General features: G+C 38.0%; 1 protein-coding gene across 1 annotated transcript; it reads right to left on the bottom strand.

The window, feature by feature from the left end:
• Positions 1-3,336: 3,336 nt before the first annotated feature.
• Positions 3,337-16,734, bottom strand: LOC121422782 (abl interactor 1-like). The gene is made up of 6 exons (XM_041617970.1): positions 16,090-16,734; positions 7,952-8,119; positions 7,205-7,489; positions 5,852-6,752; positions 4,624-4,740; positions 3,337-4,058 (listed from the first exon to the last, which is right to left on the bottom strand). Exons 1-6 carry the CDS (start codon positions 16,195-16,197, stop codon positions 3,895-3,897), a joined length of 1,743 nt encoding a protein of 580 aa, XP_041473904.1. The 5' UTR covers positions 16,198-16,734; the 3' UTR covers positions 3,337-3,894.
• Positions 16,735-17,975: the final 1,241 nt, after the last annotated feature.

Below are 17,975 nucleotides of genomic sequence, written 5' to 3'. Positions count from 1 at the left end.
CTATTAATGGGTTGTTACAAAAACATTAGGGCCTACGTTCAATTCCCTATTAAGCGTAAATCATAAATTAAGCGCAAGTCTTTTAATTAGATTGTAATTTGTTTGCAACTTAATTTTCTTGTAACGCTCCAGTAATGCTCAAACTACCAAAGGAGACCAGTGGCGGATCGAGGGGGGGTAGGAGTTTAACCCCCCACCTCGGGGTCCTAAGTCGCGCAAACAGAATAGTGACAAATCTACGGGAAATGGGGGGGGGATGGGGGAGGACGCAGCTCATCGTAATTGGGTCAAACCAACATGTGAAACCTCCCTCTTATAGCAAAAATTTATATCCGCCACTGGAGACATTCTGAAATATTGCATTCCGCATTGTCGTCTATATAATTTTCTGGTGATGGACCAAATGCATTGCATTTTATTTTCTCAAATGTAAATTCTTCTTGATTCAATCTTTTCGTTGATTTCATTTAATTCAAACTTTATTCGATTAATTACGTACAAAGATATGCGAGGCATATGACATGGCCATTTGACTCCCTCTTTCTATTCATCACAATTTCTTGTTAAATTTCCCGTGAACATGAGACATAATGATGATTTATTGCAAATTTATTGAAAATTTCTAATAATTTACTTTTTTCATATTCATTCTATAGTAAGTGATCTTGGTTTTAAATTGAAATTTCTTATGGCAGGGTAGGGTAAAGAAACACGACACATGGCAGTTAATGACTGCACAGGCAGGTATATATTAAAAAATAATCGTAGATCATTATTGAGGTTGACCTCTCGATGAGCTAAATGGACTGTCTATTGTGACGTTTCATCTTCTGCCATCCTACGTCACAATGGCCCCTGCAAACCAATCGATTTTAATCTCGACGGCCTTTTGATTTGGTAATTCCAGGCTCTTAATTATACTGTCTTGCTCAGTTTCAATTTGTGTAATAGAGCTACACGTTCTTTCCATTTATGGCTCGAAACTACAGGCTTTTCTTTTTTTTATTATTCAACTCCCATCACGTGAAGAAACATAATTATATAGGGCATATAACTGCCTAGTCCTTTGTATGAAATTGTCGCTCAGTTTTCATATTGAATGGGAATTGAATAACAATTCATTTAATTTAAGTTCGGAGCATACTTATTAGGGAATGAAAAGTATTTGACCGACGATAAATAAATGAAAAGAAAACTCACATTTCAAATATTTATTGTAAATAGGAATTTAATCTCACTGAATTAAACTATTTTTTCTTCAGATAAACAGATATGTTGAACTAAATATGGAAATAGCAAGACATATACACATATTATTTATTTAGGCTTTTGAATATGCACTGTCATCAGGAGGATTCTGAAAGCATGACAAAACAAAGGAGAGGAATTTTTGGAAATACAATAAATCAATAACGAAGATTCTATCAACTGCTTCAACTTCTAATCATATTTTGATCAGTTCTCCTTTTGAAAAGGAAATATTTCGAATGCATGACTGTAAAAAGGCACTATTGTGGTAATCGCACATTTTCCTGTTTAAAGACCATGGAAGACAAAATGAATAAAAAAAAGTATATCAACATACAACGTTGCCTCACTTGGAAACATAAACAATGATAATGAATCCAAACAAATTTTTATTAATCTATTTTACTGATCCAAATCGACAGAGATACACAATTTACACAATGCGAAAAACAATCTTTAAACATGTGATTTATCATGGTTTCACATGAGTATAGAATATTTAGGAAGAAACGCATTTCAAACATGCACCGTCTCACATTTACAAAGAATTGCGATTGACCAGAATATCCAAAATTGTGAAAAGCCAGCAACACCAACAATAATTTAAAATGCATGTCTGTTCCACATATTTTCTAGATATGATGTAAAGTTCATTTATTCAGTGATTTTGTTTTTTTGACAATTCAGTGTTGTCCCTCTTTGTCTACAAATTACATTGTGCAAATTTATGTTGCAAAATTATGGCAACATAATGGATTTCCACTTTAGTTGAAATTGATTGGATCAATCATATCTCTTTGTCTTAGGCATGGCAAGTGTCAGTTTGAGCAAGCTGAGACAGATCCTTTGTTCATCTTGCGTAGCTATTTCAGTATGACCAGTGGGCCCCATCCCTAATATACCCCTGAAAAAATTTGATATATACATATCGGACCCACAAAACAGTCAATTTATTGGTTAAAATCTACCAGAATTTGATTAATATTGCCAATTTGTATCGGTTAGACGCATTTTTACCAAAATATTTGTTAATTTGATTAATTTTTCATTGTATGCAGTAAAATATAAAGTGGACGGTCGTTTTATCTGAGGTTGTGGCCTGACAACATTCCATTCATTGCACAAGAAGTCGGGTCGTGTGGTCCAGTGGTTAGAGCATTTGGACTCATAATCGCAAGGTTGTGAGTTCGAATCCCCACGCTGCCATTATCTCCATTTTGTCTATAACAGCAGCCAGACGTAAAATGTTTCCTAAATAATTGGCTACTATATATACCAGCTTGGCGTTTACTCCTGTCGAGTTCCAACGGGAGTTAAACAGAAACAAACAAAAACAGAAAGTGTAACCTCTGAGTTATGTCCATGGCAATAGCGGTAAATCTCGGAAGGGTGCTTTTCCAATGTAGAAAATGTGAAAATGGCCATTTTTTTATAAATGTGATTTTATGTATGTTCATCCCCCAACACACACGCACTTTGAATGTCGTCCCGCGGCCCCTGTATACGGCGTGTATCCGAGTTTGTATCTGATTCCCGTCTGCAAGCCTCATCATAATATACCTAATATTCTGTTCGAAGCATACAAAAGAGCGACATCTACGGCATGCCAAGTTCCAATGATTGCAAAGATCTGCACCCCCCCCCCCAAAAAAAGGGAACTGATACAAGGCCATGATACAATGCGAATGCAATTCAAATATAGAGTGTATATCGTTGTTTATAGAAGTACTTTTATTTCAAGCTAAAAATCATGTGAAGAGTATGATAGCTATATAAACGCGCTGCGAATTTATACGGATCCGGGTGGAAATACGAGTTGAATCCGGATGGTAGGAGGATAGGAATGGCTGGAAATGCAAGGTTTGTTTTTGTTTAAATAGTAAACTTTAAGACTCCTGCCCCTGCCATGACATTTTTTGAGCCTCTTTGAGATAGCAACATAAAGATAATAAGTTTTGTTCGGAGCTGACGAAAAATTGCAAATCTTGATGTTGTTTGTCCAGACTCAAGGACACTGTCTTACAAAGAGTTGATCCAATGTACAATAAATAAAATTTGAAAACTGTTCTTTGTAAACATAAAGAAGCACACTGAATTTTCAAGAAAACCATGCATGTATAAATGTACATTAAAGTTAGAAAATATTTTGAACAAACATGCATTTAGAATGTTGGCGTTGCTTGCTTTATGTAGTTGTGGTTGATTGGACCAGTTGTAACTCTTTGTAAGATAGGGGCCCAGGGCACAGTATATCACAAAGCTTACCAATCACCGTCGAACATTCTTTTACGATTGATTGCATTGACTACAATGTATAATCCCGCGTGAAAATCAAGCTTACGATTAATCGCCAAACATTGTGTTACGGGACTCAGGACGAAACTGCTGTTTCGACAAAGACTTCTTGGTTGTTCATTGTAATAAACGGCATTTGACAATACATTTTCTATGTTCTTGGATCCGTCGTGGGTCGATCGTTAGAGCCAAAACCCCCTTATAAGATCCATTCAAATCATCTGATTGGCAACAGTTAAGAAATGAAACATTAATCTGTGGAAAAACTCTCGGATCGAAAGCTTCTTGATTATCTTGTCATTGCTGCAGATGAATCGTACAGGATCATCGTCAGACTGAATGTCCTCATTGCTATGGCATTTGCCCGACGTAGTTCCCCGGTATCATCGCCCGGTAGCCATTACACACCCCCTCCAACCATCCATCCTTGAAGTCATGAGTCAAGTACATGACGTCACCCTCCTCGAATGTCATCTCGTCCTCGTTCATCGCCGTGTAGTCAAAGAGCGCCACACCTGAAAAAAAAGGTAAAGACAATTAAAAAAAAAATCAGTAATTAGAATGTAAGAGTATCTGAACACTGACTTTATTGTTAAGAAATGTATCCTTGATTTCCGAATTCGATCGTAGAAAAATACAAGAAAATGTCAAACTCTACCGGATACTTATTTTGCACATGATGCGTATGCGAAAAATGCTATTGCACTCCGCCCCTCTTGGTTTTGATGACATGATTAAGCCAGGTACGTTTGTCCTGCGAAAAGAGCTGGGTGGCAAATCGTAGAGTCTTTTTATAATGTAAGACAATGGAGAGAGAGCCTGGGCTGAGGAGAAGGAGGAAAGCGGGAAGAAACGCTGACCCCCCCCCAAAAAAAAAAAAAAATAAATAAATAACTTGATAATGTAAGAGGTAAAGAGGGAAAATATTATTGTAGAAGAGAGAAACGGAAAATACATAAGATGTTCTTGGTGTAGATTAGGGTTAGGGAGAAGTGAAGATTTCTAATTAAAAAAACCCAAAGAAATAATGAAGAAAATTGGGAAAGAGGGAGAAGAGTGAGACAGACATATCAACGATACCTTTCCATAAGAACTCGGATGGCGCCCATTTCGGGGTTTCTTGGGAGATGAATACAGTCCTGTCTGCATTCAGTACTTCACCATCTGCCGAGCTAAAATCTGTAGCAGGGCCACGACCTAAGAGTACCATATAAGAATAAAATGTGAATTTGATTTGATTGATTTGATTTATTTATTTTCACATTCCAATAACAGAAGTATATACAAGTGTAATCATTTTAGTTGGCATAACATAACAATAAACTAATGACATAATTAATAACATATGCATAATATAAAATCTAATAATCTAATTAAAATTTATTCATACCTGATAAATTTCTTGTTTTAATTATTAAAATATAGCAGAAAAAAAAATATATATATATATATACATATCGACATAATACATCTTGAAATGTGGGAGACCTTCGTCTTAAGCTTAGAGCTTGAAATTGATAAAGGCCTCAAAAGGAAAGGGGGAGGAAAATCAGACAAACAGTGCAATAAAAGAGACTTATCTTTTATTGCACCAAATAATAGGAATATTATCAAAGAAGTAGATAGGGAAAGAAAAATTAAATTGAGGAAGTTATAATCATGTTGATAAAAATGAAAGTGCAAGTGTGCGAGAGTGCAGGTTCTAAAACAATTGATATTTTTCAGAACTCGTAAGGCTTTTTTTAGGGATAGGGCAAGCAAATCAAAATCGAGTTCGATCACGTTAGTGGCCTCGAGGTCTAGCGGTTCTGACCTTAGTCTTTCAATTAGAGTATCATGCATGGGCTCGAGCCAAGCTCTAGTTTCGTTTAAGAGCAAGAACTTGACCCACATTGTGCTGCACTTAACCCAGGTCAGGTGAATATGTCCCCGGTAAAAATAATTCATCGAATGCATTGAGTGCTGGAAGCGGCAGCTCGAGCTAAAATGACAGGGCGATAACAGGGTATTTTGAATGGGGGCTCCAAGACGACCTAAACGTGACATATTTTTCACATTGAATAACAAGTGTAATAAAAAATCACACAACTCAAGCCTCTCATTTCTTTGGTCTTTTTTCTGTTTTTTTTACCCAATCACCTCTTTTTCTTTTTACTACAGCTGAGTAGAATTTAAAAAAAATGTCATAGCATCGGTAACCCCTTGTAGCACCACCCCTGATAAACACATTCATGAACAAACTGAAAAAGTCAATGCGTGCTTTCTCTCAGACGGAAATTTGTGTGGGCAAAATAAGATCGACTCTTACCAACTGCTGTCGTAGATGGCGGTTGACTGTAGACTGCACGATTGTTGTTTGGCTCATCTCGTTTCTTGCTCGTTTCAAGGGTTTGATCTCCTCCAGCCTCCTTGCCCGATTCAAGCTTCACCAACCGTTGCTTGAGTTGATCTGCAAAGTTCATGGTTGCCTGGGCTGGTGGTTTCTTTTCCGCCGACGGGATGGATTGCTGTTGTTGACGGTTGCTACTGGATGGTGACTTTACACCACCAATGGGTGGCGGTGGAGGTGGTGGTGGTGGCGCTCCACCAATTATTGGTGGAGACGTTGGGCCATCGCTTGGTGTCGGAGCCGGAGCAGGAGGTGGGTAACTGGCACCTGATTCCGAGAAGTAGAGGGGGTTCGATGCCTCTGATGACATGATATGACCCGACGCTGATGGTGGTGCCGTTGGTGGTGCTTCTGATGGTGGCGGTGGTGGTCTACTGGTTGGTCGGGGAGATCGGCTGGCCTTCCGACTCAGCGTGGCCTTCCGCGTTTTACCGGGGCTCCTCGAGGACCTTTCGTCACCAGGAACGTTCAGCATATGGCTCGAATTATTAGCAGAACCTGAACTTGGTGAACGGGGAGATGGGGTTTGGGACAGCATCAGCGACGTTGGTCTCGGTGGCTGTTGTGACGCCAGCTTGATGTCTTGTTCTGCAGGATTCATACCCGAATCTTGGCCATCGGATACTTGGTGGGGAGATGGAGGGAAGGAAGATGGAGGTGGCGGTGGCGATGGTGGCGGAGGTAAACGATCAGAGTTGTCAGAATTAAAGCTGTTGTCCAGATACATCTCTTGGGTGAATACTGGCGGTTGCAGCGAGTTTGTGGAAGGTGTTGGCGATGGGATTGAAATTGGTGATCGTATGCTCTTTTTGGCCGAACTCTGAAATGAAAACAAAAACATAATCGTAACCAACCTTTATTTTAAATGTTTATTAAACATATCACTGTTAAAAGGAATCCCCTTGACATCCCAGTACCCTCCCCTCCCCCAAAAAAAATCTGATCGAAAAATAGAAAAAGCTCGATCGAAAGAAATCTATCAGCCCTTATCGTCACCTCTCCTTTTCTTCTTCTTCTTCTTTTTCTTCAACTTCTTCTTTTTCCCTCTTTCTTCTACTTTTTCCCATTTTCTTCTACTTCTTCAACTTCTCCTTTTTCTTCTTCTTTTTATCCTTCTTTTTTTTTCTTTTTCTTCTTCCTCTATTACGTCTATTTCTTGTTGTTCTTCTTGTTCTATTTCGTCTGCTCCTTCATCTCATCCTTTTCTTCTTGCTCTTTTGCCCCCGTCATGCCCGTTTTGTCCACTAAATGTGTCGTTCGCTCCTTTATTACCTTCTGTCTTAAGCTGTTCTTCCCCGATCCGACACTTGATACACTCCGCAACGAGCCCGATCTCGACCCCCTGGGTGACGAGGAAGGCTGCCCGAATTTCAAACCATGCCCGACGTCATCGAGGCTTCCGTAGTCGACTGGTGTGGACACGTATTTGACCACCTGTTTGAAAGACGGCGGGTTGTCAGGTTTGGTGAGCTTCCGGGTTCGGGTGTGGTCCTTCGGTGTCAACAGGGAGCTCCTGAAAGTCTGTCGAGCGATTCGCTCATTGTTTAAGTCTATTGCCTGAAAAGATAATTAGAAAAATGTTCATGAAACGTATTAAGTAAGCAGTATTATGACTGCTATTATGGCAACTTTTGTCTAATGACGACCTGTCAGATCTGACGGTTTTCATGAAATGGTCCCCGGATGTCCGGATCATTCCAGAGGCGTATCAGACAGTAAAATGCAGGACTCTATAGGGTTGAATGATTGATTGATTGATTTGATATGTCTATAGCCGTTTCTTGGTACTCTTCTCTGTGAGATCATCGGTTGCCGAAATGACGACATCTTTAGCCGGTTTCATAAAACTTGTTATGATAACATAAATAAATAATAGTTACAAGCTACTGAAAGCCTTCATTCTAAATGGCTGAGAGTAATTGTGCTATGGAAATTGTGCACTCTGTTATTATAACAAGTCTTTTTGAAACGGGCTCCACCGTTGTCAAGTCGATGGTACTTAAAATATTTGGTACATACCAGGTTGATTTGATTCATGTTCGAATCCATGTCGCCGATCTTAGTGGCCGTGCAATCTAGCATCTGAAGCATACTCGTCGCGAGGGTGTTTATCTGGTAGGCCACGCTGGCTAGTGACTGAGTCGTAAAGTTCTTCGTCTCCTGCAGAGCCACCTTTTTGTCCTTTGCCTGAAAAATTATATTTTAGAAGAAAGAGAATCAAAGTGCATGATGAGGCAGCCAAGAATGATATGAACTTTAAAAAAATATTTAGTGAGGTTTGCCTTCATCGAATTCTTAACGCTTGTAAAAAAAAGATAAAAGAGGCGTTTTGTGATTTTTTATTTAAGACTTGTCATTTGGCTAGTTGTCAATACGAAAACTATATTCCTTAATTTTGATTGGTTGAGAACATGGGCGGAAATCCCAGGGGACAGGGGGGACGTGTCCCCCCTACTCAAAATAGTAGGGGGACACAATATCAAATGTCCCCCCTACTATTTTTGGTCTTTGGTGATGCTAAGAAATATATCACTCAAAATGTGAATCAAACGTGCGTTTTCGGACGAGATGACCTTTTTTTTAATTTTATTTTTGCTTGTCAAATATATTTTCGTCGAAATGACAATAAATTTTAGGTAAGAGCCTTTTTTTTTGCTTCTCAAATTTTCCAGACCCTTGTCCCCCCTACCTTTTGGGAGATATTTCCGCCCCTGGTTGAGAAGCACAGGTGTCCCACTGTTACCATGGTAACTGTAGGATAATTAAAACTTGTCAATGCTGACAACTTTCTTGAAACGGTCTTCTGATGCTCATGTTCCAATCATTTATTAACGAGTCTTCATAAAGTCCCTGATTTGACAAGCTCAATAGTCAACCAATTTTGAAGAATGCTTCTAAAATTCTTCTTAGTTTTTTTTCTGCTGCTGTATATAAATGTTGCAAGTAAATGTTAATTTTCCTCATTAAAGGGTGTGTTTGGGGGTGTGAGATTTGGTTTTGACATACCTACATCAATCGCATATGATTATTTACGTCTGTGTTCGACCTCATCGATGTCATCATTCGAAAGACGTGACCAGGGCTCGAACTTCTTCATCAACTTGGGACTGCAGGCGTACTCCACAACTCCCAGGGTTGTTGCACTTGGACATTTTAGCCAGCGTTTATGACCGCGAATGGCACTCAATTTTTTTTATATCAAACATTCCATTCTTGATAAAGAATAACACTTTTTTAACAAGACAAAGTATCAAGGTTTCAGATTCTTAATATGAAGAATCGTTTGTATGGTAACGTAAGAAAATTAATGAGATCGAGAAACTGCGTATAATTCATTAAGGATATTCAGATGTCAAATCTGAGCATTGGACCATTAACAACATTAAGAAAATTCAAATTAAATATCAACGTTCTAAATTACACCGAGTGTTAAAGTCACGACAGCAACTTATGTAAATATAGACCTATAATATTTATAGGCTTAAGCAAAATTATATTTCAAATCAAACGCAATGTCACCTGACTTTATCTATCCAAAGCTCGTTCTTAGTAAACAAAAAAATTGTTGATATTAGATCACGATAAGAACCGTTGTAGCAATTAGGGGGACGAGAATTGCAAATATTATCTCCCTTATTTAACAGGTCATATACTTGTCGCATAGAAGGTGGTGATACTTCATGCCCTTTCAAAGTACTTGAGAAGTATAGGCTACTATGGATATTCGATTTATTATTTATTATTTTGATAAATAACTAAAAACACATCCTATTGCCATGATTCTTTCTTTCTGTATTTTTTTTTGCCATGTCTTGCTACTATTATACCGATGGAAAGCAAATTTCTTTGCGATTATGTTGCCAAGACAAATAAAATATCTTGTATTAGAAATTCAACGAAGCCTCCGGAAAGAATGTCTACATCTCACTTACCCCCCCCCCGCAAAAATAAATAAGTAAAAAAATGAAATAAATAAATAAACAAATAAATGAATAAATAAATGAATCAAATAAAAAAAATTATGAATAACACTGAAAATAAATAAATAGAATAAAAAATAAATAATAATAATAATAATAGAAATAAAAAACACCGGGCTACTTTCAATTTGGTTATACCACAAAGGCAACGCAAACATATTTTGATATCTGAAAAGGGGGGGGGGAGACAATTGATGACGTAATATTTCTTCTTCATTTAAATAATAGGAGAAATATAAAGTTACATGACCCAGATTCGTCTCATTGAGTAATCTGGGAATGTTATACTGCATAGCCAAACATTTTTTTTCGAAATTTCATCGTGGTCATGAATTATTGTGTGTATACTTCCTTATTTTTTGACATTTTCTTTAATCAAATTTTCCCTTACAATTTACCCTTTACATTTATTCCCAATATTTATTTCCATCCTGCTGATCTGCATCAATAAAATCTGTAATAAAATTGTAGATAAGGAAGAAATAAAATCATTCAACGTTCCATTTAGTATTAGAAAATAAATTGTATATCCCCCAAAGTTCACTTTGAAAAAAAAAACATGTTTGTTGTATATTCCGAGGCTGATTTCGATTGTAAAACATACATGTAGCTAGCTAATTATTTCCTTGTATGTGAGTTTATTACAGGGAGAGAAAAAGGAGAAACAAAGGTCAATCGTCTCAAAATGGTCATCTCTGAAATTAAAAAGAATTCACAATAATGCACAATGGCCTCTTACAATGACATATTATATGAGCCATAGATAGATTTTGAGGGGACATAGCGCGGCGTATGGGGCAAAATTTTAATCTAAGAAAGGTCTTTATATGGCATAGCGAGTGAGTGGAAATTTGCCTTATTAAAACGAAAATCTAATCATCATTACGATAAATTTTGACATATTTTATCATATAAATTTTTTGATATATTAAAACCCATAGGATCGTACTTCATCCTTTTCTTGTCCTTTTCTCCATCTTTTTATTTTATTCTTGGTCTTGGAACTTTTGGGGTCGGGTGCCCAAGTGATCTCTGATGACGAGAATCGAATTAAAACCTTTGTAACAAGAGTGTGTTTGGAGAAAGGCAATCTTTCAACCTTTGGACTAAGGTATATCACTTTGGAAATATGAGGGATTCGGCCATTCGGGGCATATAACTCTGAGAACGAAAACTTCAAGTATTTAGAGCTCACACCACCAGCAATCTAGTCGATACGTATCTCAATGATATACGATCATTATCATTGTTACATGGCGCATGTTTGGCGACAAGAGCTAACAAAATAACATCTTACCCTTACTACTTATATAGCGCCATATGTATATCATACAAGGGCGCCGGAAGCGGGGGGCACTTGCCCCCCCAAATAAAATTTTTGGGGGGCAAAACGAGATTTTGCCCCCCCCCCCCAATGTGCCCCCCTGAAAGAAGAAAAAGGATAAATTATTTAAGGACAAAAGCAAACGAAGGCACTTTTCTGCCTGAAAATTGTCATTTCCATTGTCAAATATGAAAAAAATTTGCCCCTGACGGGGCAAATACATTATCATAGTAAGCCTCGCGTCTTCGACGAACAGTTCCTCTGTGAAACATATCTTTAATAAGCCCCTTTTCCATCTTATTACAGTGTCATAACATGTAACCTTTTAATGAATACATTTCAGACTAAAAGCGAATGGCAAATTGATAGTGGTCCACCAATGATTAAGTTTATAACTCTATGAACATGATGAAGCTGGCTGTGTCGTCTAACAAACGCGCGGTCGCCCAGAAACGCTCAGACCGGACCCGATATCAATAACCCGCGTGAACAATAGTTACTCGAGCAACATATGGAATCTATGTCATAGCTCTCAAGCCCAGAAACCATAACATCTCGAGAAACTTGTTTCAATTATTTAATTTTCAACTAAATATACATTGAGTTAATAAAGTGCTAACAAGTCAGTGCCCTAAAGAAATTAAATACCAAGGTCATTTCAACTCAATATAGACATGTCATCAGAAAATTACACGCAGAATAATCATGTGTAGAGGATTATAATTTACGATTTGTGAAAATGTTGAATCCCACTCGAAAGCAACTTGAGATAATGTTAAGACATGAAAAAATAAATTCATCTGTGAAAGTGTCTTCTTGACCGGACTCATATTATCCGAGATATGAATAAAAATGTAAATAAAGAATATAAAAGAAAAAAATAAGCGTTACAATACTGCTCTACTATAAAAAAAATCTTAAGATATTTTCACAGCTCCGTATTTTCCTCTATTCCTTTTCATTGGCATGATTGGAAGGCGTTTTGTCTGATACAATTTCAGCTCATATGATATAGCACTTATGCATTTTAGATTCCAAAACTTCTTCCCATTACCTGTTACTAATCAGATCGAGATGGCAGCTATGTTCTCTGGTTCATCCCAGCTTTTGTTATTCATGGACGTTTACAAAAATATTAAAAAAAAAAACAATCCGGGAGTGGGTGGGGCTGCAAGACCTAAATTTTCGAAGAAACTTATGAGCGGGGGGTCGGGGAGCTTAAAAAATTTCTAGAATAAAATTGAAGGATTTCGTGCACACTTTTGGTGAATTTTGCCCTCTCGATCGGCGGCCCCCGGCTGCATACGGTCATGTTTGCCATCTTAAAGTCTTTAAAAGGCCTATATTACATTGGTTTGAAACAATTTCGTTTGCAATAAGGCTCGTAATTTGCTGGGACTGCGACCCTGATCATGAAGAAACACCAGTCTGGGTCAGAAGGGAGGAAAAAGAAGGAGCAAAAAGAACTCCAAGACTGTTCAATTCTCAATTAGAAATTTATTTTTGAATGCTCTTAGAAACGCAGCTTTTATACTCCATTTTTACACAAAGTCCTTACCGTGGGGGGGGGGGGAGGGTCCCACAGCCTCTCCTGCTCGATCGCTTCGGTATCTCACACTGTCAAAAATATTGTGCCCCTTCGGGATTTTGCCCCCCCAAAACTGAAAGTGTTCCGGCGTGCCTGATATCATATCATATTTGTTATAGTTTATTATAGCTGTAATATCTCATGCAAACTGTAGAAAACCTGATTTGTCGTTAGCTCGTGTTTGATTGGTTGCGGTGGCGTATCTAGGGGTTGGGGTAGGAGGGCGTGTGCCCTAGTCTGCTTTGCCCTCATTCGAGTTAAGGGTCTGAATGTGCAGTCTATAATGCCTCGTGTACTGCATGAATAGAAGGACCATGTGCTAGTCTTTGCATGGAGACCCACTCATTGATCAAGGTTTCATTCAGGGTCTGTGCCTGAAGACTACACGTGCCCCGGGCACCACCTTCAGGGGCATAATGCAGGAAAAATGAGCCCCATAATTACATCCAATAAGAAAAGGAAAAGAAAAACAAAGAAAAAAAGGGGAAACACCCGTAAAAAAATAACAAAAGTAACTGTCGGTGTAAAAAAAGGGGGGGGGGTGCCATTTCAGTGACAACCCCAAGGCCATCAGATGCTAAAAGGGCAGGGCCCTGAGAACGATTTTTTCACAGGGGGATGCTGGTTGGATGAAAAATATGAACTGAAAAAGGGTTTTTATTCCAAGATGAAGGTATTTGGGTCATTTTTTTTCTAGCATACCCACTCAAATTCCAGGGGGTGCTACCTATGGCGAATAACACCCCGCACCCCCGCTTCCCAGGACCATGTGGAAGAGGTGCACTTTTGGCACATGCCATGGACGCATATTTTTTCTCAATTACGTATTTTTCCCCCCATCATTAATCTCAAAGTCCTCAACATTCATGAAATTAATATTTGATTTTAGGGCGGAGTTCACCTATACGAGCAGTGTTATGTCTTGGTCTGATCCAGATGTAAAATGTAAACCCAATATTTTCCCACTATTAAAATATATTGAAATACGTCACAATAAATAATAAGTAAAATCTAAATGTCGGCATATTCAAATTATTTATTCCAAATTTTGAACAGCGGTTCCTGAAATACCTGTTTACCAAGTTTATTTTATAAAAAAAAATATTTAAAAAGTTTACCAAGTTTATATTATAGGAAATTACAAAATGTTATATTCTGAAATCGTTGATTTTTTTTGCATTTTTATTTATCCCGAATCACAAATGATTCCTTATACACATGATATATGTATACAACACAAGGGTAAAATAACCCAAAAAACAAACATGCAGCGTTGTGATTCATTGATTACTGTAAATAATTAACTAAGATTTAATAGATTGGTGTCGCTCATGCGTGGTTGTTTAATTTGCTGCTTTATGTGCCAATCTAATGTAATTAAAATGTGTGAGTAAACACTAAAGGTAAATCAATTCCAGACAAAGCTGGATACAAATCGTATAAATAATTGGTGTACAGGCATATTAGTGATTAGAGCACCGACATAAATCCAACACAACAAAACTGCGGTGTTAACCGGTGTACATAGAGGACCACACCAGTTAATTTATACCGGTGTTAAATTGGTGTGTTAGTTTTACACCTATAGGTGTTATTACAACACCTATGGTTGTTACATTTACACTCTTGGTGTTATGTTAAATCTCTAGGGTGTTATTTTAACACCTCAGGGTGTGGTCCTCTATTAACACCAATTGGTGTCAGTTTCAACACCACAGTTTTTACAGTGAAGTCAATGGTGGTTTATGCACCTCATTTCGCCTCTTTTCGTCAGGGCCGCGACCTGCCTGAAAATGCCCATCACTTTTCGAGAAAGAAGTAATAACCTTTCATAAATATGATTGGTAGCTGCAGCGATCGGGTCGTTTAGCTAGTAAGGATTCAAAAATTTCCCATTTAATCTCGATCGCCATGGCGATTGAATTAGCTCAAAATCTCGCTTGCTCATTCTTCTCTCTTGTTTTAAGTTTACTTCAATAGCAACATAATGTAACAAATTTTTCATGTTCACACTTCAATACTATATCACCATGACACATCAAAACTGTTGTATCCAATGCTGGTATTAATCAATCATTCTGAAGTTGTGCAATATTGCAAAGACAGCATGCTTAATAGCAGCTTATGCCTTAACATAAGTACTATATATCCATATCATCCAAACAAGCTTTTTACTTACTAGTAAATTAGTGGAGCCAATTGGTGATTGGGAAATGGGAATGGATGGCCTTTAAGGGACCCCCTAACTTTTATGGACAAATAACCACTATTTCTTTAGGAGCTATTCCCATATTATGTCCTAAATTCGGACCAGATATCAGTCGATTATAGTTATGATTATTATTATACTAGCGCCAGCTAATTATTGGCCAAATTGAGACCAATTGACCCTACAATAGGAACTCGACTGGTGTCTAATTTGGACCCATTGGACCTAGTGAAACCTATTGATACCAACTGAATCCAAATTGAAACCAATTATTGAAACCAATTGAATCCAAATTGAAACCAATTGAAAATCCAATGGGTATATTGGTCTTTAATTGGTCTCCAAATTGAATTCTAATGGGGCGAGTTGGCCAAATTGAGACCAATTGACCCTAAAGTAGGACCTCACTAGCTCTAATTTGGACCCATTAAACCTATTGAAACCCATTGATACCAATTAAATTCAAATTGAAACAATTGAATCCAATTGAAAATTCAATGGATGGGTTTCAATGGTAATTTTGTCCTGGGATACAGATGTTGCAAACTATGTCTTGTTTGCAATTTATTATATAGCATTCCCGCCGTGAGTATTTGGTGGTGGTTCATACCAGCTAAGGCACACATGTTGCATGGTATATACCACAATACAGGTTTAGATGTAGGCATATCTCTGTTGCTTAATGTCATCAATTATCCAATTATCGGTAGACCTTCGATGTATTGAATGAAGACATGGAAGAGAGAGGCCAGATATAGATAAAGAGGAAGGGGGGATGGAGAGCGAGAGACAGAGAGTCGCTGGGGTATACTCATCATGGTGATACGACCATAGATCTCTGTTAGCTCCATGATACGACTGTATCTTATATTCCAGGCCTTCCAGGTTATAGGAATTTTAAGCAGATGCCGGTATAGCTTCATAATACAGTCATACGTGTAGATTAAGTAAATCATATCATCGTATAATCGTGTAATTATATGTGTCATTGGCTTATGCCTGAATGAGGCAACTATAATTATGTTAGCACATGCACAACGTAATATATACACTCACCTTCACATAGTTGTCCTCGCAGTAGTTCGCTATCTGCTCCAAATTATCACAGTTCTCCAACAAAGTTTTCCTCCCGCTCTCAATCTCCTCTGCAAATGTCACCTCCATTATGTCTAGATCTATACTCAAACCAGTAGAAGAATTATTTTCGAACACTTAATACCCCCACGACGCCTCGCTGAAAATGGTGGAGATATTCCAAAGTTTCCCAAAATATATATATTGGTGTCAGGCGTCAGGCAGTGGTAGTCCCCGGGTGGTCTGTAGCTCAGCTCATCAGTGTTCCAAATTTTAAATCGAATAGGAGTCCTCATACGGGAATGATTTGGCTCCGAGTACTTCACTCTATGCAAGCAATGTCCAAAGTGCACAATTCAAAAGATTTGTTACAAAAATAAATCCAATTTCTAGAGTCTGGTGGTGGTGATGACTTTCAGTTTCTAGAGTGCGCGCTTAACTTAACCTCTCTCTCTCTCTTTCTCCACTTATTTGATGTTGTGTGCTGCCCTTGGTGGACCGGAGGATTGAATGAGCAATGGTGGTATTTGCTCGGGAAGAAAGGGCAATGTACACACTGGCACAAATACTTCAAATCCCATGACAAAGCACGGCAGGTGAACTCTACTCCTCGCGATCTCACGTGTGATAGACAGACAGCACGATTAAAGTTCTCCACCTTGCAAGTTGGAGTTCGCTTTAATAGTCGTCTTTTTTTCATTGAAGGTAGACAAAGAGGATTATAATGTCATTAAATTAGTTTAAGTTCCATCCAAATGGATGGCCGGGGGGTTGCCATGGAAATCTTTTGGCAAAATTATTATACGACTTGCCAGTTCCTATATGGGCATGATCGGTGAGACACACGTACCCCTCCCCGCCCCCTCCCTCCCTGAATGTGATGTTTCGAAATATATAAGCCGAGATATAAGCTTACCTGCATGGGCAGAGAGATGGATTGACACCAAGACCTATTCAAGAAGATATCACCTCTAATATCTCCTTGATTGTATCATCTTCATCTTCATATTTCCAGATACCTTTCTTCTATCTCAAATATATATTATAATTTGTCTACTAAATGTTTTGTATCATCTTTATATGTTAATTATCATTAATGTTTTGTATCGTAAATATTTGTTATATTTTATATAAAAAATGATTTGTATCAACATTTATGTCATTTCTGTTGGAAAAATTCTGAATCTGAATCTTCATCTATCTAATGCCAGACGTTTGACTGTAGACGTGTATTTGTTCAAATGATTTCCTCCTCCCTCGTACCCCTATGGAAGCTTAAAAGTGCCACCGAGATGTTGAGATAATTATCTCGGGAAGTCGACATCTTGATAGCAAAAGTTAAGATGACGAGATCCTGGATCTCATCATGTCAACATCTTTTAGAAGAGATGATGAGATGACAAGATCCCGGATCTCATCATGTCAACATCTTTTAGAAGAGATGTTGAGATGACAAGATCCCGGATCTCATCATGTTGACATCTTTTAGAAGAGATGATGAGATGACAAGATCCTGGATCTCATCATGTTGACATCTTTTGGAAGAGATGATGAGATTACAAGATCCCGGATCTCATCATGTTGACATCTTGTAGAAGAGATGATGAGATGACAAGATCCTGGATCTCATCATGTTGACATCTTGTAGAAGAGATGATGAGATGACAAGATCCTGGATCTCATCATGTTGACATCTTGTAGAAGAGATGATGAGATGACAAGATCCCGGATCTCATCATGTTGACATCTTGTAGAAGAGATGATGAGATGACAAGATCCTGGATCTCATCATGTTGACATCTTTTAGAAGAGATGATGAGATGACAAGATCCCGGATCTCATCATGTCGACATCTTTAGAAGAGATGA

The sequence above is a fragment of the Lytechinus variegatus genome, chromosome 10, assembly GCF_018143015.1.
Source record: "Lytechinus variegatus isolate NC3 chromosome 10, Lvar_3.0, whole genome shotgun sequence".
In the NCBI taxonomy this organism is placed as follows: Eukaryota; Metazoa; Echinodermata; class Echinoidea; order Temnopleuroida; family Toxopneustidae; genus Lytechinus; species Lytechinus variegatus.
Note: the sequence above shows the minus strand (reverse complement) of the source record. Positions and strands in the feature narration are given on the sequence as shown.

Bases quoted from the DNA above. Each gene is read 5' to 3' on its own strand.
- LOC121422782 (XM_041617970.1), bottom strand. From the start codon at position 16,197: ATGGAGGTGACATTTGCAGAGGAGATTGAGAGCGGGAGGAAAACTTTG. The intron at 6,753-7,204 runs GTAATAAAGGAG...TTTTCATTTCAG, and splicing joins AGAACAGCTTAAGACAGAAG to AGTTCGGCCAAAAAGAGCAT. The intron at 4,059-4,623 runs GTATCGTTGATA...CTTTTTTTTCAG, and splicing joins ATCCGAGTTCTTATGGAAAG to GTGTGGCGCTCTTTGACTAC.